This window comes from Microtus oregoni, unplaced genomic scaffold (genome assembly GCF_018167655.1).
Source record: "Microtus oregoni isolate MIOR12 unplaced genomic scaffold, Mior012 000061F_ref0000440, whole genome shotgun sequence".
Classification (NCBI taxonomy): domain Eukaryota; kingdom Metazoa; phylum Chordata; class Mammalia; order Rodentia; family Cricetidae; genus Microtus; species Microtus oregoni.
In genome coordinates this window covers 11,142,364-11,166,099 of record NW_024543871.1, presented here as the reverse complement: position 1 = coordinate 11,166,099, position 23,736 = coordinate 11,142,364, and the positions used below count along the sequence as shown (strand labels likewise).

Genomic DNA, 23,736 nt, shown 5'->3' with positions numbered 1-23,736 from the left:
GCATTTCCCTGATCACTAAAGAAGTTGAGCATGACCTTAAGTGTCTTTTGGCCATTTGAACTTCTTCTGTTGAGAATTCTCTGTTCAGCTCAGTGCCCCATTTTATAATTGGGTTGATTAGCCTTTTACAGTCTAGTTTCTTGAGTTCTTTATATATTTTGGAGATCAGACCTTTGTCAGTTGCGGGGTTGGTGAAGATCTTCTCCCAGTCAGTGGGTTACCTTTTTGTCTTAGTGACAGTGTCCATTGCTTTACAGAAGCTTCTCAGTCTCTGGAGGTCCCATTTATTCAATGATGCCCTTAATGTCTATGCTGCTGGGGTTATATGTCGGAAGCGGTCTCCTGATGTACTCACTCATAATTGGTTTCTAGCCATAAATAAAGGACATTGAGCCTATAATTCGTGATCCTAGAGAAGCTAAATAAGAAGGTGAACCCAAAGAAAAACATATAGTCATCCTCCTGTATATTAACATTCATCAGGCGATGAAAGGAGACAGAGACAGAGTTCCACATTGGAGCACCAGACTGAAATCCCAAGGTCCAAATCAGGAGCAGAAGGAGAAGAGAGCACAGGCGAGGAACTCACGACAGCGAGGGGTGCACCCACACACTGAGACAATGGGGATGTTCTATCGAGAACTCACCAAGGCCAGCTGGACCGGGTCTGAAAAAGCCTGGGATAAAACCGGACTAGCTGAACATAGCAGACAATGAGGACTGCTGAGAAGTCAAGAACAATGGCAATGGGTTTTGATCCTACTGCACGTACTGGCTTTGTGGGAGCCTAGGCTGTTTGGATGCTCACCTTACTAGACCTGGAAGGAGGTGGGAGGTCCTTGGACTCCCCACCGGGCAGGGGACCCTGACTGCTCTTTGGGTTTATGAGAGAGAAGGATTTGGGGGAGGGGGAGGGGGAGGGAAATGGGAGGCGGTGGCGGGGAGGAGACAGATATCTTTAATAAATAAACAAACAAACAAGCAAACAAACAAACATGCCCAGTTAATCATTTTCTAAATATTTTGTCTTTTTCATGTGTAGAATATTTTCACCTACTATATTCCTATGCTCATATTTATCATTTATTTTCAAGTACCATTATAAACACGTTCTTCCTGTTGCTTTTGAAGCAATAGGCCCTTAAGTCCACAGAACATAACATACTGTTTCATTGGCACAAGCTGCTTAACCTCTTCTGATCATTTGACATATGTTGTTATTTGATTATTGCTTTAATTATTAAACCTGAACTATAATGAAATAAAGGATTAAAAAGAAGAGTAAGATATGGTCAAAAGCAACAGGGAATTCCAATGTATAATATACTCATCCACAGTCAGGACTTGAGGATTGCAGATTATTCTGGTAGGCCTGGCTTTAATGGGATTAAGCAGGGAATCCATATAGTAGCAGAGATGCAGGAAATAGGTCTTTGTGGTTAGACATTGCCCTGGTGAATAAAGATGTGTAAATCTAACAAGGAAAAACAGAAACCCTAGGCCTTCTGTGTACGTATGTGTGTGTGTGTGTTTGTGTGTGTGTGTGTGTGTATGTGTGTGAGTTACAGCCATGTAGATTGGTCTTCTTGTGGGACTCCTAACAATGGCAACAGGGGCTATCTCTGATGCTGTTGCCTACTTTGGGGACCCTTTCTGCCTACCAGATTACCTCATCCAGCCTAAATAAAACAGGAGATGCCTCGTCTCACTGCAACTTGATATTCCGTGATTGACTGAAATCCATGGGAGGCCCACCCTTTTCTGAAGAGAAACAGAGGAGGAAGAGTGGATGGAGTTCAAGGCATGATGGAGCGGAATGGGTTACCTCATAGATTGCTGGGAATTTCCATTTTCCTAGGTTTATAGCTCAACCCAGAGATGTCCCAGAAGCCAGTTGTCTCTCTCAGTACTCTCTCCCCATTTTCCCTTCACCTGATCCATCCTGTTCTCATTCCTTGCCCCCGTCTAGACCCCTCTCCCATCCATCAGTGATGTCTATTCTATTACCCTTTCACAGTGAGATTCTCAAGCCCCATCATGACCCCTTGTTAATTAGCTTCTCTCTGAGCCTGTGATTGTAGCATGGTTATCCTCTCTGGGCCTGTGATTGCATCATGGTTACCTTACAGCTAATATTCACTTATATGTGAGTACATACAATAATTGTCTTTCTGGGGGGCTGGAGAGATGGCTCAGTGCTTAAGAGCATTGTCTGCTCTTCCAAAGGTCCTGAGTTCGATTCCCAGCAACCACATGGTGGCTCACAACCATCTGTAATGGGGTCTGGTGCCCTCTTCTGGCCTGCAGGCATACACACAGATGGAGTACTGTATACATAATAAATATTTAAAAAAAATAATTGTTTTTCTGGGTCTGGGTTACCTCACTCAGGATGACCTTTTCTAGTTCTACCCATTTGCAAGCAAATTTCTTTTACTTTATAAAATGGTCTACATTCTATGGATGCCAAGCATGGGATATCCTTATGTGAAGTGGGGGTATATTTGAAGTTAGTGAGATTGCCCAGTGGCTATGTAAGCTTGCCACCAAGCTTAATGTGGGTTTGAACCCAGTGTTTCTGAAGGTAAAAACAAGAAAAACAACTCGGACAAGCAGCCCTATGATCTTTACACCATATTTTCTATCAGAGCACATAGGGAATGCTCGGCAATTTGTGATACTCACAAACAGAAAGATATGCATGACTGTCCAGTGTACAGCATAGTCTTCCTACTACATGACAAGGGAACACACTATCTGCAGAGCTATCACTATGAAGTCCAGCTCTGCCTTCAGGAGACCTGAGTTTCAGAGTGTCTCCAGACAGAATTGTGTTTACTTTTCTGTTTATGTGTCAGCTTCCTTACAAACCTTCTTTCACTTGATATTTATCCTGTGATAAATATCTTTGCAACATGCATTTCACCATTACTTTTCCCTGCTACTGCCTGTCGGAAATACCTGAACGCATGATCATGGCCTTCAGAGATTAGGATACAAAAATACCCAAAGAAAGAGACAGGTTAGACAGAGGAGGAAGTCATTTAGACAGACCAAGAAAATAAAGGTGATGCTTTATTTAGAACTAGTTGAGAACTACAAGAGTTTTTAAATGAGTAGGAACTTTCTTCTAGGAATCTTCTGACAGATGTTGCAAATGTAGTTCTCACTTCATATCTCTTGATCTGCCACTATGGAAGCACACTTGGCCTTCACCTGATTCTTTAGTTTCAAAGAGTTTTTCTCAAAGAGAAAGAAGGTAACACCAAAGAGTGACATGGTGGCAATCAGTACTCCTATTGGGAACACAACAGTATAGTGTTTGCTTATTAAGGCTTCTTTTTTAACTGGAAAGGCAGGTGGAAAGTCAAGAGTGGTTTGGCCACAATGATCTACAAAGTGGTTCCAGCTCACAGAAACAAATGTGAAGATGCTGCTAACACACAAAACTAAGGCAGCAACCTTGTAGCAAAATAACTGCATCTCAATAAATGGGTCTTTCATGCAGCCAATATTAATGGCGATTGCACTGAAAATCAGAACTACAGGCTTCATCGTAACAGCCCACATTATCAGTGTTTGTGCATACTGAAATTCAGGTGAAATGGTCCAAGTGGAACTGATAGGGGTGTGCACCAGAATCTTGGTTACAGTGCCTGAAGCATTAAATTCTTGAGGGTAGCAAGCTTCCCAAAGTCCAAAAGACACGAATTGCACAAGCTTGTCATTGAATTCCCAGAGGCGCCAGGATTGGCTGCTTGCGATGACAATCTCAAACACCAAGGCCGATAGGCTGCAGAGGAGGCCACTGAACTTGAAGAGGCACTCCTTCACATTGGCAAGTCTAAAGATGAAATTGAACAGGTATATAGTCAAGTCAGGAACACAAGGGACAGTGGAAAACAAAATGAGTTATGGTTTACAGAGCAATAAGTTCTCATACCTGGTCCTTGCTGTCACAAAAAGTTGTATTTAAGTAATATACCTATGGCCAAAGTTCCCTCTATATGAGGTTTTGATTAGCAATTTCACTATATCTATCAAATGCTGAAATGTGCAAATTTGTTAACTAAACATGTTAATGCTTGGAATTAATACTCAATAATTTACAACACATGTTAAATGATGTTTAATTAAGCAGTATTTACAATACATAAATAAGATAAATAGCTTAAATGAGAGGTATAAGCAGAAGAATGCACAAATATCTATAAATTATGGTAGTGAATTTACACAAATTTAATTCACCTATATTGTCTGCTATATTTCTACATGTGTATGCTAGTGTATGTGTTATCGGAAAACATATTGGAAAACCTGAATTATTATTATGTGACCAAAATTAAAATCTGTATGTGAAACATGAGCCCTCATGAATATTTCAATCATTTCCCATGACTTACTCAAACATACACATTAGAAAATTACCTTCATTTCATTGCTGAATATGAAGTATCCCAACTGTCTTGTGTGAGAAACTATCTTCTCCAGCACCAAATTAATACTATACATTTACTGTATGCACCAACTTATTTAGATCACTTATTGGTTCATAAGTAGGGTTAATGGATGTGGGGTTAATGGTCATGAATAACTATGCCCTGAAGGATGTCACTGTGTTCTTGAGCATAAATAAAGTTCAGGCATGTACATGATAACATTGCCACCTCCAATGCAGAAGGTCTGAGTGCACTACAAACTGTACCTCCTTGCCACAAAAATTTCTCTACCAGCTTCCCACTATTCCACATTCTCTGTGGAATGTACTTCCTAACAGGGTGAAGGCAGTAGCTCTACTAAATTGGGAAGTCATATCAGCAAGGTGACTTTAAAATCTAGTATGAATTGAGTAACACCCTACCCATGCCCTCTTCCTTGTTAAGGCAGATCTGAGCCTTTTGATGTCAGAATCAGTGAGTTTTGAAGCACAACCAGAATCAGGGTGGAAAATTCTCTTGTGTAAGACAAATGAGCTAGCATGGAAAGATTTAGTTTTGCCCATGTCTGAAACCCATGGAGGAGGTGCTTATGCTTCATAAAGATCCAATCTGAAACCTTCCATGAAGCTCATCTTAAGCTTTTACCTTTGTTTATCCAGGAGGAAGAGATCCATTTGAGAAATGTCTAGATCATAAATATCTTCCAAATAGCAGGAAATGTTGGACAGACACGAAGTCGCACAAGAGTTGAATCACCTTCAGTAAAAGAAGTTCTGTTAGGCAGATATTTCAGCTCAGAATGGTGTCTCACCATCAACCCCTGGTTCACACAAACCAACCCCTTCCTCTGCTTTGCTTAGTTGAAGCCTCATTTATACTCTTCAGGGATATTAGCCCATCTGATAGTCCTGACCCTCCAATGAGATTCACGCAATCATTACCCCATTAAATAAACAGAAAAAACCACAGAAAGTCTAATTCACATACTCAGTTTCAGGAAACTACAAATGTATAAAGCTCAATACAGGCTACAGAGCCTTCACAGCTACACAGGGATTCCCAGTACTTATATTCAGTAGGATTTACTGACATAGACATGATATCAACAAAGAGTTGAATCTTAGGTCATTGACTTCTTTGACCTTCTATGTCTCCTGAAATTGAAAGCTTTTAACAGAAACCATGTAGAAAACATAAAATACTTGCCTCTCTTCCCTTCTATGAAGGCCAAATGCTAGTGACTGCCCAGTATGAGAGTGACTTTAAAAATTCTTGTTTCCGTAGCTACCAGAGATGAATGTCACATTATGAGCAAAGAACCAGAGTCAAGACATATAGTCTTAAAGGGCCAGAGTGGTTAATGTCCCTCTCATATGTACAAACCTTTAGAGATATAATTAATCTATTAAGGATTTAAATTAATCTAGAATTAATTTGAAAAAATTCTCATAAAATAAATTTATCATGATTTCTCCCTTCATCAACGTTTTCTACTCCCTTTGTTTCCCACATCTCTACCTGCCCACTTGTTCAGTCTTTGCTTTCTCTATCTCTGAAAAAAATCTTAATACAAGAAAGACGAAAATACTAAATGAACACATGGCATAAGGTTTGCATTGGCCAGCTACTGCTAGTTATGAAGCCTACACTGGAATGTATTGAGTATTCCCAGTTATATTCCATTGAACAAAACTGATTTTCTTTTTATTTTTTTCTAGGCAAAGAATTTTATTAACCCTTTTCCAAACTTTATCCCCAGGCTTCTTCAGCGTAATTCGCTGCAAAGACTGAATTGTGTTTAAGCAAAAACTGAAAAGAGCTGCAGTGTCCAAGGGGCTTGGGCTTAAAAATATTAGCGATCTAGATTTGATCAGATCCATAAACAAAAGACCCTTTAAAAGCAGCCATGATGTAAAATAGCAGCTCCTGTAACTTCTGCAAGTGTCAGTTCTTCAGAAGTCGCCTCCGTTCAGTTTGCCTCATTCTAAGACGCCTCATCAAAATTCTCCACCAGATCTGGGACTTCATCATCATCATCATCCTCTCCAGTAGCAAGGGGTGCTTCTCCATCCACAGATTGTTTGGGCAGAGCTTCAGCCAGTCTCCTTGAACTAGTCAGACTGTCTGCCCCAAGCTGGTTTAGAATGCTGGGAAGCATTTCTGTCAGTTGCTTTGTCTCAACGTGGCCTGTAACGGTGAAGGTGTTTGCTACCAGAGACGCCTGAACTTCAGGGTTGTTAAAATGGATCACTGTTCCTTGGTTTGTGAACATGTTCACCTCTTCAATACCAGAGAACTTCTTTAAGGAGAACTGCAGTTTTTTATCATCTGCTGTGGCTGTTCTGTGAACCACCTTCTTCTTTCTGCGAGCAGTTCCTTTCCCACCAATGCACACTTGTGCCTGCAGCTTGGCCAGTTTTTCCTGGTTCATGATGGTTTCTTTCATCTTGTCGGAGTGGAAATGGGTTCGTGCGGGGGACTAGGGTTTGCGCTCAGGGGGTCTCGGGCGGACCAGCTGAGGTAATGCGCACACATGCGGGGACACAGGGTGGCAGCTCTGATCTTCTTTCTCCAGCAAGTATCAATTGCAAATATCTTCTTGGTTAGTGGAGATTTTTTGTGTCTGCTACACAGTTAATAATACTGGCATATGGTCTGGTTTGAATGGGTATGGGTCTTGTTTGTCCTTTCAAAGTCTCCTTCAGTTCTCATGTGGTATCCGTCTTTTGTCCCGAGGCAATCATGTGTTAGATTCCTGCAAACAGGGCGTCGAACTGAAGTGTAGAGATGGATCAGATGAATTTGGATTTGATGAAATCTGATGTAGTACTTGCATGACTACTGGTTGGGTTAGAAGTGTGGTTTTGAGGCTGTGAAGTGTTATTCTTGGAAAATTCCCATGCAAAGCCAATGTACAGTTGGCTAGTCCAGAGATAGCAGAGGATAAGTTGAGTGTCATGAGGAAAACTGATGACTGATTCTGCATTCAGGTCTAGGGCTTTGTATTTGTTGATAAAGGAGGTGTATATGGAATAGGGGCACTCACAAGGCAAGGCAGTTACATAATTGTGTGATCAGAAGTGGGACTGGGGACATGGGGATAACTCTGACAGCTGAGGTTTTGCAGTAGGAAAATGGCTAAACAATGTGTGTATTGAGAAGTAGGTATCATATCAAGGCAGCGGAGCAAGATCTGTTCTTATGGTACATGGCAGAGAGAGCCAGTGAATGAACTTGTGTTACCAGAGCAAAGCCAAGGAGTATGGAAATGGCACAGAGCAGAAGAGGTTATGGGGAAAATCATCATGGAAATTAGTGCTTAATCTGTGTTCCCACAGATAGGACTTGGGACTATGAAGAGGACAAGAACATGAGTTTATGTCTTATGGATCCATCAGGGAAAGCTGGTATAGAAACTATATGATGAGAACTACTATTAAGAGCATTAGGATTAAACAGAAGATTCACGAAGTCATTGCTTTTTACTGCTGAGTAGTACTCTAATACGTATATATTCCATACACTCTTCATCCATTCTTCCATTGAAGGGCATCTAGGTTGTTTCCAGGTTCTGGCTATTACAAACAATGCTGCTATGAATATAGTTGAGCATATACGTTTGTTGTATGATAGGGCATCTCTTGGGTATATTCCCAAGAGTGGTATTGCTGGGTCCAGGGGTAGGTTGATCCCGAATTTCCTGAGAAACCGCCACACTGCTTTCCAAAGTGGTTGCACAAGTTTGCATTCCCATCAGCAATGGATGAGTGTGCCCCTTTCTCCACAACCTCTTCAGCTAAGGCTATCATTGGTGTTTTTGATTTTAGCCATTCTGACAGGTGTAAGATGGTATCTTAAAGTTGTCTTAATTTGCATTTCCCTGATCACTAAAGAAGTTGAGCATGACCTTAAGTGTCTTTTGGCCATTTGAACTTCTTCTGTTGAGAATTCTCTGTTCAGCTCAGTGCCCCATTTTATAATTGGGTTGATTAGCCTTTTACAGTCTAGTTTCTTGAGTTCTTTATATATTTTGGAGATCAGACCTTTGTCAGTTGCGGGGTTGGTGAAGATCTTCTCCCAGTCAGTGGGTTACCTTTTTGTCTTAGTGACAGTGTCCATTGCTTTACAGAAGCTTCTCAGTCTCTGGAGGTCCCATTTATTCAATGATGCCCTTAATGTCTATGCTGCTGGGGTTATATGTCGGAAGCGGTCTCCTGATGTACTCACACATAATTGGTTTCTAGCCATAAATAAAGGACAGTGAGCCTATAATTCGTGATCCTAGAGAAGCTAAATAAGAAGGTGAACCCAAAGAAATACATATAGTCATCCTCCTGTATATTAACATTCATCAGGCGATGAAAGGAGACAGAGACAGAGTTCCACATTGGAGCACCGGACTGAAATCCCAAGGTCCAAATCAGGAGCAGAAGGAGAAGAGAGCACAGGCGAGGAACTCACGACAGCGAGGGGTGCACCCCCACACTGAGACAATGGGGATGTTCTATCGAGAACTCACCAAGGCCAGCTGGACCGGGTCTGAAAAAGCCTGGGATAAAACCGGACTCGCTGAACATAGCAGACAATGAGGACTGCTGAGAAGTCAAGAACAATGGCAATGGGTTTTGATCCTACTGCACGTACTGGCTTTGTGGGAGCCTAGGCTGTTTGGATGCTCACCTTACTAGACCTGGAAGGAGGTGGGAGGTCCTTGGACTCCCCACCGGGCAGGGGACCCTGACTGCTCTTTGGGTTTATGAGAGAGAAGGATTTGGGGGAGGGGGAGGGGGAGGGAAATGGGAGGCGGTGGCGGGGAGGAGACAGATATCTTTAATAAATAAACAAACAAACAAGCAAACAAACAAACATGCCCAGTTAATCATTTTCTAAATATTTTGTCTTTTTCATGTGTAGAATATTTTCACCTACTATATTCCTATGCTCATATTTATCATTTATTTTCAAGTACCATTATAAACACGTTCTTCCTGTTGCTTTTGAAGCAATAGGCCCTTAAGTCCACAGAACATAACATACTGTTTCATTGGCACAAGCTGCTTAACCTCTTCTGATCATTTGACATATGTTGTTATTTGATTATTGCTTTAATTATTAAACCTGAACTATAATGAAATAAAGGATTAAAAAGAAGAGTAAGATATGGTCAAAAGCAACAGGGAATTCCAATGTATAATATACTCATCCACAGTCAGGACTTGAGGATTGCAGATTATTCTGGTAGGCCTGGCTTTAATGGGATTAAGCAGGGAATCCATATAGTAGCAGAGATGCAGGAAATAGGTCTTTGTGGTTAGACATTGCCCTGGTGAATAAAGATATGTAAATCTAACAAGGAAAAACAGAAACCCTAGGCCTTCTGTGTACGTATGTGTGTGTGTGTGTTTGTGTGTGTGTGTGTGTGTGTGTGTATGTGTGTGAGTTACAGCCATGTAGATTGGTCTTCTTGTGGGACTCCTAACAATGGCAACAGGGGCTATCTCTGATGCTGTTGCCTACTTTGGGGACCCTTTCTGCCTACCAGATTACCTCATTCAGCCTAAATAAAACAGGAGATGCCTCGTCTCACTGCAACTTGATATTCCGTGATTGACTGAAATCCATGGGAGGCCCACCCTTTTCTGAAGAGAAACAGAGGAGGAAGAGTGGATGGAGTTCAAGGCATGATGGAGCGGAATGGGTTACCTCATAGATTGCTGGGAATTTCCATTTTCCTAGGTTTATAGCTCAACCCAGAGATGTCCCAGAAGCCAGTTGTCTCTCTCAGTACTCTCTCCCCATTTTCCCTTCACCTGATCCATCCTGTTCTCATTCCTTGCCCCCGTCTAGACCCCTCTCCCATCCATCAGTGATGTCTATTCTATTACCCTTTCACAGTGAGATTCTCAAGCCCCATCATGATCCCTTGTTAATTAGCTTCTCTCTGAGCCTGTGATTGTAGCATGGTTATCCTCTCTGGGCCTGTGATTGCATCATGGTTACCTTACAGCTAATATTCACTTATATGTGAGTACATACAATAATTGTCTTTCTGGGGGGCTGGAGAGATGGCTCAGTGCTTAAGAGCATTGTCTGCTCTTCCAAAGGTCCTGAGTTCGATTCCCAGCAACCACATGGTGGCTCACAACCATCTGTAATGGGGTCTGGTGCCCTCTTCTGGCCTGCAGGCATACACACAGATGGAGTACTGTATACATAATAAATATTTAAAAAAAATAATTGTTTTTCTGGGTCTGGGTTACCTCACTCAGGATGACCTTTTCTAGTTCTACCCATTTGCAAGCAAATTTCTTTTACTTTATAAAATGGTCTACATTCTATGGATGCCAAGCATGGGATATCCTTATGTGAAGTGGGGGTATATTTGAAGTTAGTGAGATTGCCCAGTGGCTATGTAAGCTTGCCACCAAGCTTAATGTGGGTTTGAACCCAGTGTTTCTGAAGGTAAAAACAAGAAAAACAACTCGGACAAGCAGCCCTATGATCTTTACACCATATTTTCTATCAGAGCACATAGGGAATGCTCGGCAATTTGTGATACTCACAAACAGAAAGATATGCATGACTGTCCAGTGTACAGCATAGTCTTCCTACTACATGACAAGGGAACACACTATCTGCAGAGCTATCACTATGAAGTCCAGCTCTGCCTTCAGGAGACCTGAGTTTCAGAGTGTCTCCAGACAGAATTGTGTTTACTTTTCTGTTTATGTGTCAGCTTCCTTACAAACCTTCTTTCACTTGATATTTATCCTGTGATAAATATCTTTGCAACATGCATTTCACCATTACTTTTCCCTGCTACTGCCTGTCGGAAATACCTGAACGCATGATCATGGCCTTCAGAGATTAGGATACAAAAATACCCAAAGAAAGAGACAGGTTAGACAGAGGAGGAAGTCATTTAGACAGACCAAGAAAATAAAGGTGATGCTTTATTTAGAACTAGTTGAGAACTACAAGAGTTTTTAAATGAGTAGGAACTTTCTTCTAGGAATCTTCTGACAGATGTTGCAAATGTAGTTCTCACTTCATATCTCTTGATCTGCCACTATGGAAGCACACTTGGCCTTCACCTGATTCTTTAGTTTCAAAGAGTTTATCTCAAAGAGAAAGAAGGTAACACCAAAGAGTGACATGGTGGCAATCAGTACTCCTATTGGGAACACAACAGTATAGTGTTTGCTTATTAAGGCTTCTTTTTTAACTGGAAAGTCAGGTGGAAAGTCAAGAGTGGTTTGGCCATAATGATCTACAAAGTGGTTCCAGCTCACAGAAACAAATGTGAAGATGCTGCTAACACACAAAACTAAGGCAGCAACCTTGTAGCAAAATAACTGCATCTCAATAAATGGGTCTTTCATGCAGCCAATATTAATGGCGATTGCACTGAAAATCAGAACTACAGGCTTCATCGTAACAGCCCACATTATCAGTGTTTGTGCATACTGAAATTCAGGTGAAATGGTCCAAGTGGAACTGATAGGGGTGTGCACCAGAATCTTGGTTACAGTGCCTGAAGCATTAAATTCTTGAGGGTAGCAAGCTTCCCAAAGTCCAAAAGACACGAATTGCACAAGCTTGTCATTGAATTCCCAGAGGCGCCAGGATTGGCTGCTTGCGATGACAATCTCAAACACCAAGGCCGATAGGCTGCAGAGGAGGCCACTGAACTTGAAGAGGCACTCCTTCACATTGGCAAGTCTAAAGATGAAATTGAACAGGTATATAGTCAAGTCAGGAACACAAGGGACAGTGGAAAACAAAATGAGTTATGGTTTACAGAGCAATAAGTTCTCATACCTGGTCCTTGCTGTCACAAAAAGTTGTATTTAAGTAATATACCTATGGCCAAAGTTCCCTCTATATGAGGTTTTGATTAGCAATTTCACTATATCTATCAAATGCTGAAATGTGCAAATTTGTTAACTAAACATGTTAATGCTTGGAATTAATACTCAATAATTTACAACACATGTTAAATGATGTTTAATTAAGCAGTATTTACAATACATAAATAAGATAAATAGCTTAAATGAGAGGTATAAGCAGAAGAATGCACAAATATCTATAAATTATGGTAGTGAATTTACACAAATTTAATTCACCTATATTGTCTGCTATATTTCTACATGTGTATGCTAGTGTATGTGTTATCGGAAAACATATTGGAAAACCTGAATTATTATTATGTGACCAAAATTAAAATCTGTATGTGAAACATGAGCCCTCATGAATATTTCAATCATTTCCCATGACTTACTCAAACATACACATTAGAAAATTACCTTCATTTCATTGCTGAATATGAAGTATCCCAACTGTCTTGTGTGAGAAACTATCTTCTCCAGCACCAAATTAATACTATACATTTACTGTATGCACCAACTTATTTAGATCACTTATTGGTTCATAAGTAGGGTTAATGGATGTGGGGTTAATGGTCATGAATAACTATGCCCTGAAGGATATCACTGTGTTCTTGAGCATAAATAAAGTTCAGGCATGTACATGATAACATTGCCACCTCCAATGCAGAAGGTCTGAGTGCACTACAAACTGTACCTCCTTGCCACAAAAATTTCTCTACCAGCTTCCCACTATTCCACATTCTCTGTGGAATGTACTTCCTAACAGGGTGAAGGCAGTAGCTCTACTAAATTGGGAAGTCATATCAGCAAGGTGACTTTAAAATCTAGTATGAATTGAGTAACACCCTACCCATGCCCTCTTCCTTGTTAAGGCAGATCTGAGCCTTTTGATGTCAGAATCAGTGAGTTTTGAAGCACAACCAGAATCAGGGTGGAAAATTCTCTTGTGTAAGACAAATGAGCTAGCATGGAAAGATTTAGTTTTGCCCATGTCTGAAACCCATGGAGGAGGTGCTTATGCTTCATAAAGATCCAATCTGAAACCTTCCATGAAGCTCATCTTAAGCTTTTACCTTTGTTTATCCAGGAGGAAGAGATCCATTTGAGAAATGTCTAGATCATAAATATCTTCCAAATAGCAGGAAATGTTGGACAGACACGAAGTCGCACAAGAGTTGAATCACCTTCAGTAAAAGAAGTTCTGTTAGGCAGATATTTCAGCTCAGAATGGTGTCTCACCATCAACCCCTGGTTCACACAAACCAACCCCTTCCTCTGCTTTGCTTAGTTGAAGCCTCATTTATACTCTTCAGGGATATTAGCCCATCTGATAGTCCTGACCCTCCAATGAGATTCACGCAATCATTACCCCATTAAATAAACAGAAAAAACCACAGAAAGTCTAATTCACATACTCAGTTTCAGGAAACTACAAATGTATAAAGCTCAATACAGGCTACAGAGCCTTCACAGCTACACAGGGATTCCCAGTACTTATATTCAGTAGGATTTACTGACATAGACATGATATCAACAAAGAGTTGAATCTTAGGTCATTGACTTCTTTGACCTTCTATGTCTCCTGAAATTGAAAGCTTTTAACAGAAACCATGTAGAAAACATAAAATACTTGCCTCTCTTCCCTTCTATGAAGGCCAAATGCTAGTGACTGCCCAGTATGAGAGTGACTTTAAAAATTCTTGTTTCTGTAGCTACCAGAGATGAATGTCACATTATGAGCAAAGAACCAGAGTCAAGACATATAGTCTTAAAGGGCCAGAGTGGTTAATGTCCCTCTCATATGTACAAACCTTTAGAGATATAATTAATCTATTAAGGATTTAAATTAATCTAGAATTAATTTGAAAAAATTCTCATAAAATAAATTTATCATGATTTCTCCCTTCATCAACGTTTTCTACTCCCTTTGTTTCCCACATCTCTACCTGCCCACTTGTTCAGTCTTTGCTTTCTCTATCTCTGAAAAAAATCTTAATACAAGAAAGACGAAAATACTAAATGAACACATGGCATAAGGTTTGCATTGGCCAGCTACTGCTAGTTATGAAGCCTACACTGGAATGTATTGAGTATTCCCAGTTATATTCCATTGAACAAAACTGATTTTCTTTTTATTTTTTTCTAGGCAAAGAATTTTATTAACCCTTTTCCAAACTTTATCCCCAGGCTTCTTCAGCGTAATTCGCTGCAAAGACTGAATTGTGTTTAAGCAAAAACTGAAAAGAGCTGCAGTGTCCAAGGGGCTTGGGCTTAAAAATATTAGCGATCTAGATTTGATCAGATCCATAAACAAAAGACCCTTTAAAAGCAGCCATGATGTAAAATAGCAGCTCCTGTAACTTCTGCAAGTGTCAGTTCTTCAGAAGTCGCCTCCGTTCAGTTTGCCTCATTCTAAGACGCCTCATCAAAATTCTCCACCAGATCTGGGACTTCATCATCATCATCATCCTCTCCAGTAGCAAGGGGTGCTTCTCCATCCACAGATTGTTTGGGCAGAGCTTCAGCCAGTCTCCTTGAACTAGTCAGACTGTCTGCCCCAAGCTGGTTTAGAATGCTGGGAAGCATTTCTGTCAGTTGCTTTGTCTCAACGTGGCCTGTAACGGTGAAGGTGTTTGCTACCAGAGACGCCTGAACTTTAGGGTTGTTAAAATGGATCACTGTTCCTTGGTTTGTGAACATGTTCACCTCTTCAATACCAGAGAACTTCTTTAAGGAGAACTGCAGTTTTTTATCATCTGCTGTGGCTGTTCTGTGAACCACCTTCTTCTTTCTGCGAGCAGTTCCTTTCCCACCAATGCACACTTGTGCCTGCAGCTTGGCCAGTTTTTCCTGGTTCATGATGGTTTCTTTCATCTTGTCGGAGTGGAAATGGGTTCGTGCGGGGGACTAGGGTTTGCGCTCAGGGGGTCTCGGGCGGACCAGCTGAGGTAATGCGCACACATGCGGGGACACAGGGTGGCAGCTCTGATCTTCTTTCTCCAGCAAGTATCAATTGCAAATATCTTCTTGGTTAGTGGAGATTTTTTGTGTCTGCTACACAGTTAATAATACTGGCATATGGTCTGGTTTGAATGGGTATGGGTCTTGTTTGTCCTTTCAAAGTCTCCTTCAGTTCTCATGTGGTATCCGTCTTTTGTCCCGAGGCAATCATGTGTTAGATTCCTGCAAACAGGGCGTCGAACTGAAGTGTAGAGATGGATCAGATGAATTTGGATTTGATGAAATCTGATGTAGTACTTGCATGACTACTGGTTGGGTTAGAAGTGTGGTTTTGAGGCTGTGAAGTGTTATTCTTGGAAAATTCCCATGCAAAGCCAATGTACAGTTGGCTAGTCCAGAGATAGCAGAGGATAAGTTGAGTGTCATGAGGAAAACTGATGACTGATTCTGCATTCAGGTCTAGGGCTTTGTATTTGTTGATAAAGGAGGTGTATATGGAATAGGGGCACTCACAAGGCAAGGCAGTTACATAATTGTGTGATCAGAAGTGGGACTGGGGACATGGGGATAACTCTGACAGCTGAGGTTTTGCAGTAGGAAAATGGCTAAACAATGTGTGTATTGAGAAGTAGGTATCATATCAAGGCAGCGGAGCAAGATCTGTTCTTATGGTACATGGCAGAGAGAGCCAGTGAATGAACTTGTGTTACCAGAGCAAAGCCAAGGAGTATGGAAATGGCACAGAGCAGAAGAGGTTATGGGGAAAATCATCATGGAAATTAGTGCTTAATCTGTGTTCCCACAGATAGGACTTGGGACTATGAAGAGGACAAGAACATGAGTTTATGTCTTATGGATCCATCAGGGAAAGCTGGTATAGAAACTATATGATGAGAACTACTATTAAGAGCATTAGGATTAAACAGAAGATTCACGAAGTCATTGCTTTTTACTGCTGAGTAGTACTCTAATACGTATATATTCCATACACTCTTCATCCATTCTTCCATTGAAGGGCATCTAGGTTGTTTCCAGGTTCTGGCTATTACAAACAATGCTGCTATGAATATAGTTGAGCATATACGTTTGTTGTATGATAGGGCATCTCTTGGGTATATTCCCAAGAGTGGTATTGCTGGGTCCAGGGGTAGGTTGATCCCGAATTTCCTGAGAAACCGCCACACTGCTTTCCAAAGTGGTTGCACAAGTTTGCATTCCCATCAGCAATGGATGAGTGTGCCCCTTTCTCCACAACCTCTTCAGCTAAGGCTATCATTGGTGTTTTTGATTTTAGCCATTCTGACAGGTGTAAGATGGTATCTTAGAGTTGTCTTGATTTGCATTTCCCTGATCACTAAAGAAGTTGAGCATGACCTTAAGTGTCTTTTGGCCATTTGAACTTCTTCTGTTGAGAATTCTCTGTTCAGCTCAGTGCCCCATTTTATAATTGGGTTGATTAGCCTTTTACAGTCTAGTTTCTTGAGTTCTTTATATATTTTGGAGATCAGACCTTTGTCAGTTGCGGGGTTGGTGAAGATCTTCTCCCAGTCAGTGGGTTACCTTTTTGTCTTAGTGACAGTGTCCATTGCTTTACAGAAGCTTCTCAGTCTCTGGAGGTCCCATTTATTCAATGATGCCCTTAATGTCTATGCTGCTGGGGTTATATGTCGGAAGCGGTCTCCTGATGTACTCACTCATAATTGGTTTCTAGCCATAAATAAAGGACAGTGAGCCTATAATTCGTGATCCTAGAGAAGCTAAATAAGAAGGTGAACCCAAAGAAAAACATATAGTCATCCTCCTGTATATTAACATTCATCAGGCGATGAAAGGAGACAGAGACAGAGTTCCACATTGGAGCACCGGACTGAAATCCCAAGGTCCAAATCAGGAGCAGAAGGAGAAGAGAGCACAGGCGAGGAACTCACGACAGCGAGGGGTGCACCCCCACACTGAGACAATGGGGATGTTCTATCGAGAACTCACCAAGGCCAGCTGGACCGGGTCTGAAAAAGCCTGGGATAAAACCGGACTCGCTGAACATAGCAGACAATGAGGACTGCTGAGAAGTCAAGAACAATGGCAATGGGTTTTGATCCTACTGCACGTACTGGCTTTGTGGGAGCCTAGGCTGTTTGGATGCTCACCTTACTAGACCTGGAAGGAGGTGGGAGGTCCTTGGACTCCCCACCGGGCAGGGGACCCTGACTGCTCTTTGGGTTTATGAGAGAGAAGGATTTGGGGGAGGGGGAGGGGGAGGGAAATGGGAGGCGGTGGCGGGGAGGAGACAGATATCTTTAATAAATAAACAAACAAACAAGCAAACAAACAAACATGCCCAGTTAATCATTTTCTAAATATTTTGTCTTTTTCATGTGTAGAATATTTTCACCTACTATATTCCTATGCTCATATTTATCATTTATTTTCAAGTACCATTATAAACACGTTCTTCCTGTTGCTTTTGAAGCAATAGGCCCTTAAGTCCACAGAACATAACATACTGTTTCATTGGCACAAGCTGCTTAACCTCTTCTGATCATTTGACATATGTTGTTATTTGATTATTGCTTTAATTATTAAACCTGAACTATAATGAAATAAAGGATTAAAAAGAAGAGTAAGATATGGTCAAAAGCAACAGGGAATTCCAATGTATAATATACTCATCCACAGTCAGGACTTGAGGATTGCAGATTATTCTGGTAGGCCTGGCTTTAATGGGATTAAGCAGGGAATCCATATAGTAGCAGAGATGCAGGAAATAGGTCTTTGTGGTTAGACATTGCCCTGGTGAATAAAGATATGTAAATCTAACAAGGAAAAACAGAAACCCTAGGCCTTCTGTGTACGTATGTGTGTGTGTGTGTTTGTGTGTGTGTGTGTGTGTGTGTGTGTGTGTATGTGTGTGAGTTACAGCCATGTAGATTGGTCTTCTTGTGGGACTCCTAACAATGGCAACAGGGGCTATCTCTGATGCTGTTGCCTACTTTGGGGACCCTTTCTGCCTACCAGATTACCTCATCCAGCCTAAATAAAACAGGAGATGCCTAGTCTCACTGCAACTTGATATTCCGTGATTGACTGAAATCCATGGGAGGCCCACCCTTTTCTGAAGAGAAACAGAGGAGGAAGAGTGGATGGAGTTCAAGGCATGATGGAGCGAAATGGGTTACCTCATAGATTGCTGGGAATTTCCATTTTCCGAGGTTTATAGCTCAACCCAGAGATGTCCCAGAAGCCAGTTGTCTCTCTCAGTACTCTCTCCCCATTTTCCCTTCACCTGATCCATCCTGTTCTCATTCCTTGCCCCCGTCTAGACCCCTCTCCCATCCATCAGTGATGTCTATTCTATTACCCTTTCACAGTGAGATTCTCAAGCCCCATCATGACCCCTTGTTAATTAGCTTCTCTCTGAGCCTGTGATTGTAGCATGGTTATCCTCTCTGGGCCTGTGATTGCATCATGGTTACCTTACAGCTAATATTCACTTATATGTGAGTACATACAATAATTGTCTTTCTGGGGGGCTGGAGAGATGGCTCAGTGCTTAAGAGCATTGTCTGCTCTTCCAAAGGTCCTGAGTTCGATTCCCAGCAACCACATGGTGGCTCACAACCATCTGTAATGGGGTCTGGTGCCCTCTTCTGGCCTGCAGGCATACACACAGATGGAGTACTGTATACATAATAAATATTTAAAAAAAATAATTGTTTTTCTGGGTCTGGGTTACCTCACTCAGGATGACCTTTTCTAGTTCTACCCATTTGCAAGCAAATTTCTTTTACTTTATAAAATGGTCTACATTCTATGGATGCCAAGCATGGGATATCCTTATGTGAAGTGGGGGTATATTTGAAGTTAGTGAGATTGCCCAGTGGCTATGTAAGCTTGCCACCAAGCTTAATGTGGGTTTGAACCCAGTGTTTCTGAAGGTAAAAACAAGAAAAACAACTCGGACAAGCAGCCCTATGATCTTTACACCATATTTTCTATCAGAGCACATAGGGAATGCTCGGCAATTTGTGATACTCACAAACAGAAAGATATGCATGACTGTCCAGTGTACAGCATAGTCTTCCTACTACATGACAAGGGAACACACTATCTGCAGAGCTATCACTATGAAGTCCAGCTCTGCCTTCAGGAGACCTGAGTTTCAGAGTGTCTCCAGACAGAATTGTGTTTATGTGTCAGCTTCCTTACAAACCTTCTTTCACTTGATATTTATCCTGTGATAAATATCTTTGCAACATGCATTTCACCATTACTTTTCCCTGCTACTGCCTGTCGGAAATACCTGAACGCATGATCATGGCCTTCAGAGATTAGGATACAAAAATACCCAAAGAAAGAGACAGGTTAGACAGAGGAGGAAGTCATTTAGACAGACCAAGAAAATAAAGGTGATGCTTTATTTAGAACTAGTTGAGAACTACAAGAGTTTTTAAATGAGTAGGAACTTTCTTCTAGGAATCTTCTGACAGATGTTGCAAATGTAGTTCTCACTTCATATCTCTTGATCTGCCACTATGGAAGCACACTTGGCCTTCACCTGATTCTTTAGTTTCAAAGAGTTTATCTCAAAGAGAAAGAAGGTAACACCAAAGAGTGACATGGTGGCAATCAGTACTCCTATTGGGAACACAACAGTATAGTGTTTGCTTATTAAGGCTTCTTTTTTAACTGGAAAGGCAGGTGGAAAGTCAAGAGTGGTTTGGCCACAATGATCTACAAAGTGGTTCCAGCTCACAGAAACAAATGTGAAGATGCTGCTAACACACAAAACTAAGGCAGCAACCTTGTAGCAAAATAACTGCATCTCAATAAATGGGTCTTTCATGCAGCCAATATTAATGGCGATTGCACTGAAAATCAGAACTACAGGCTTCATCGTAACAGCCCACATTATCAGTGTTTGTGCATACTGAAATTCAGGTGAAATGGTCCAAGTGGAACTGATAGGGGTGTGCACCAGAATCTTGGTTACAGTGCCTGAAGCATTAAATTCTTGAGGGTAGCAAGCTTCCCAAAGTCCAAAAGACACGAATTGCACAAGCTTGTCATTGAATACCCAGAGGCGCCAGGATTGGCTGCTTGCGATGACAATCTCAAACACCAAGGCCGATAGGCTGCAGAGGAGGCCACTGAACTTGAAGAGGCACTCCTTCACATTGGCAAGTCTAAAGATGAAATTGAACAGGTATATAGTCAAGTCAGGAACACAAGGGACAGTGGAAAACAAAATGAGTTATGGTTTACAGAGCAATAAGTTCTCATACCTGGTCCTTGCTGTCACAAAAAGTTGTATTTAAGTAATATACCTATGGCCAAAGTTCCCTCTATATGAGGTTTTGATTAGCAATTTCACTATATCTATCAAATGCTGAAATGTGCAAATTTGTTAACTAAACATGTTAATGCTTGGAATTAATACTCAATAATTTACAACACATGTTAAATGATGTTTAATTAAGCAGTATTTACAATACATAAATAAGATAAATAGCTTAAATGAGAGGTATAAGCAGAAGAATGCACAAATATCTATAAATTATGGTAGTGAATTTACACAAATTTAATTCACCTATATTGTCTGCTATATTTCTACATGTGCATGCTAGTGTATGTGTTATCGGAAAACATATTGGAAAACCTGAATTATTATTATGTGACCAAAATTAAAATCTGTATGTGAAACATGAGCCCTCATGAATATTTCAATCATTTCCCATGACTTACTCAAACATACACATTAGAAAATTACCTTCATTTCATTGCTGAATATGAAGTATCCCAACTGTCTTGTGTGAGAAACTATCTTCTCCAGCACCAAATTAATACTATACATTTACTGTATGCTCCAACTTATTTAGATCACTTATTGGTTCATAAGTAGGGTTAATGGATGTGGGGTTAATGTTCATGAATAACTATGCCCTGAAGGATGTCACTGTGTTCTTGAGCATAAATAAAGTTCAGGCATGTACATGATAACATTGCCACCTCCAATGCAGAAGGTTTGAGTACTCCTTGCCACAAAAATTTCTCTACCAGCTTCCCACTATTCCACATTCTCTGTGGAATGTACTTCCTAACAGGGTGAAGACAGTAGCTCTACTAAATTGGGAAGTCATATCAGCAAGGTGACTTTAAAATCTAGTATGAATTGAGTAACACCCTACCCATGCCCTCTTCCTTGTTAAGGCAGATCTGAGCCTTTTGATGTCAGAATCAGTGAGTTTTGAAGCACAACCAGAATCAGGGTGGAAAATTCTCTTGTGTAAGACAAATGAGCTAGCATGGAAAGATTTAGTTTTGCCCATGTCTGAAACCCATGGAGGAGGTGCTTATGCTTCATAAAGATCCAATCTGAAACCTTCCATGAAGCTCATCTTAAGCTTTTACCTTTGTTTATCCAGGAGGAAGAGATCCATTTGAGAAATGTCTAGATCATAAATATCTTCCAAATAGCAGGAAATGTTGGACAGACACGAAGTCGCACAAGAGTTGAATCACCTTCAGTAAAAGAAGTTCTGTTAGGCAGATATTTCAGCTCAGAATGGTGTCTCACCATCAACCCCTGGTTCACACAAACCAACCCCTTCCTCTGCTTTGCTTAGTTGAAGCCTCATTTATACTCTTCAGGGATATTAGCCCATCTGATAGTCCTGACCCTCCAATGAGATTCACGCAATCATTACCCCATTAAATAAACAGAAAAAACCACAGAAAGTCTAATTCACATACTCAGTTTCAGGAAACTACAAATGTATAAAGCTCAATACAGGCTACAGAGCCTTCACAGCTACACAGGGATTCCCAGTACTTATATTCAGTAGGATTTACTGACATAGACATGATATCAACAAAGAGTTGAATCTTAGGTCATTGACTTCTTTGACCTTCTATGTCTCCTGAAATTGAAAGCTTTTAACAGAAACCATGTAGAAAACATAAAATACTTGCCTCTCTTCCCTTCTATGAAGGCCAAATGCTAGTGACTGCCCAGTATGAGAGTGACTTTAAAAATTCTTGTTTCCGTAGCTACCAGAGATGAATGTCACATTATGAGCAAAGAACCAGAGTCAAGACATATAGTCTTAAAGGGCCAGAGTGGTTAATGTCCCTCTCATATGTACAAACCTTTAGAGATATAATTAATCGATTAAGGATTTAAATTAATCTAGAATTAATTTGAAAAAATTCTCATAAAATAAATTTATCATGATTTCTCCCTTCATCAACGTTTTCTACTCCCTTTGTTTCCCACATCTCTACCTGCCCACTTGTTCAGTCTTTGCTTTCTCTATCTCTGAAAAAAATCTTAATACAAGAAAGACGAAAATACTAAATGAACACATGGCATAAGGTTTGCATTGGCCAGCTACTGCTAGTTATGAAGCCTACACTGGAATGTATTGAGTATTCCCAGTTATATTCCATTGAACAAAACTGATTTTCTTTTTATTTTTTTCTAGGCAAAGAATTTTATTAACCCTTTTCCAAACTTTATCCCCAGGCTTCTTCAGCGTAATTCGCTGCAAAGACTGAATTGTGTTTAAGCAAAAACTGAAAAGAGCTGCAGTGTCCAAGGGGCTTGGGCTTAAAAATATTAGCGATCTAGATTTGATCAGATCCATAAACAAAAGACCCTTTAAAAGCAGCCATGATGTAAAATAGCAGCTCCTGTAACTTCTGCAAGTGTCAGTTCTTCAGAAGTCGCCTCCGTTCAGTTTGCCTCATTCTAAGACGCCTCATCAAAATTCTCCACCAGATCTGGGACTTCATCATCATCATCATCCTCTCCAGTAGCAAGGGGTGCTTCTCCATCCACAGATTGTTTGGGCAGAGCTTCAGCCAGTCTCCTTGAACTAGTCAGACTGTCTGCCCCAAGCTGGTTTAGAATGCTGGGAAGCATTTCTGTCAGTTGCTTTGTCTCAACGTGGCCTGTAACGGTGAAGGTGTTTGCTACCAGAGACGCCTGAACTTTAGGGTTGTTAAAATGGATCACTGTTCCTTGGTTTGTGAACATGTTCACCTCTTCAATACCAGAGAACTTCTTTAAGGAGAACTGCAGTTTTTTATCATCTGCTGTGGCTGTTCTGTGAACCACCTTCTTCTTTCTGCGAGCAGTTCCTTTCCCACCAATGCACACTTGTGCCTGCAGCTTGGCCAGTTTTTCCTGGTTCATGATGGTTTCTTTCATCTTGTCGGAGTGGAAATGGGTTCGTGCGGGGGACTAGGGTTTGCGCTCAGGGGGTCTCGGGCGGACCAGCTGAGGTAATGCGCACACATGCGGGGACACAGGGTGGCAGCTCTGATCTTCTTTCTCCAGCAAGTATCAATTGCAAATATCTTCTTGGTTAGTGGAGATTTTTTGTGTCTGCTACACAGTTAATAATACTGGCATATGGTCTGGTTTGAATGGGTATGGGTCTTGTTTG

At 41.0% G+C, this 23,736-nt stretch overlaps 1 protein-coding gene across 1 annotated transcript; it reads right to left on the bottom strand.

The window, feature by feature from the left end:
- Window positions 1-11,488: 11,488 nt before the first annotated feature.
- LOC121439466 lies at window positions 11,489-13,430 on the bottom strand. The gene is made up of 2 exons (XM_041639962.1): window positions 13,402-13,430; window positions 11,489-12,161 (listed from the first exon to the last, which is right to left on the bottom strand). The coding sequence occupies exons 1-2, from the start codon at window positions 13,428-13,430 to the stop codon at window positions 11,489-11,491; spliced, it is 702 nt and encodes a 233-aa protein (XP_041495896.1).
- Window positions 13,431-23,736: the final 10,306 nt, after the last annotated feature.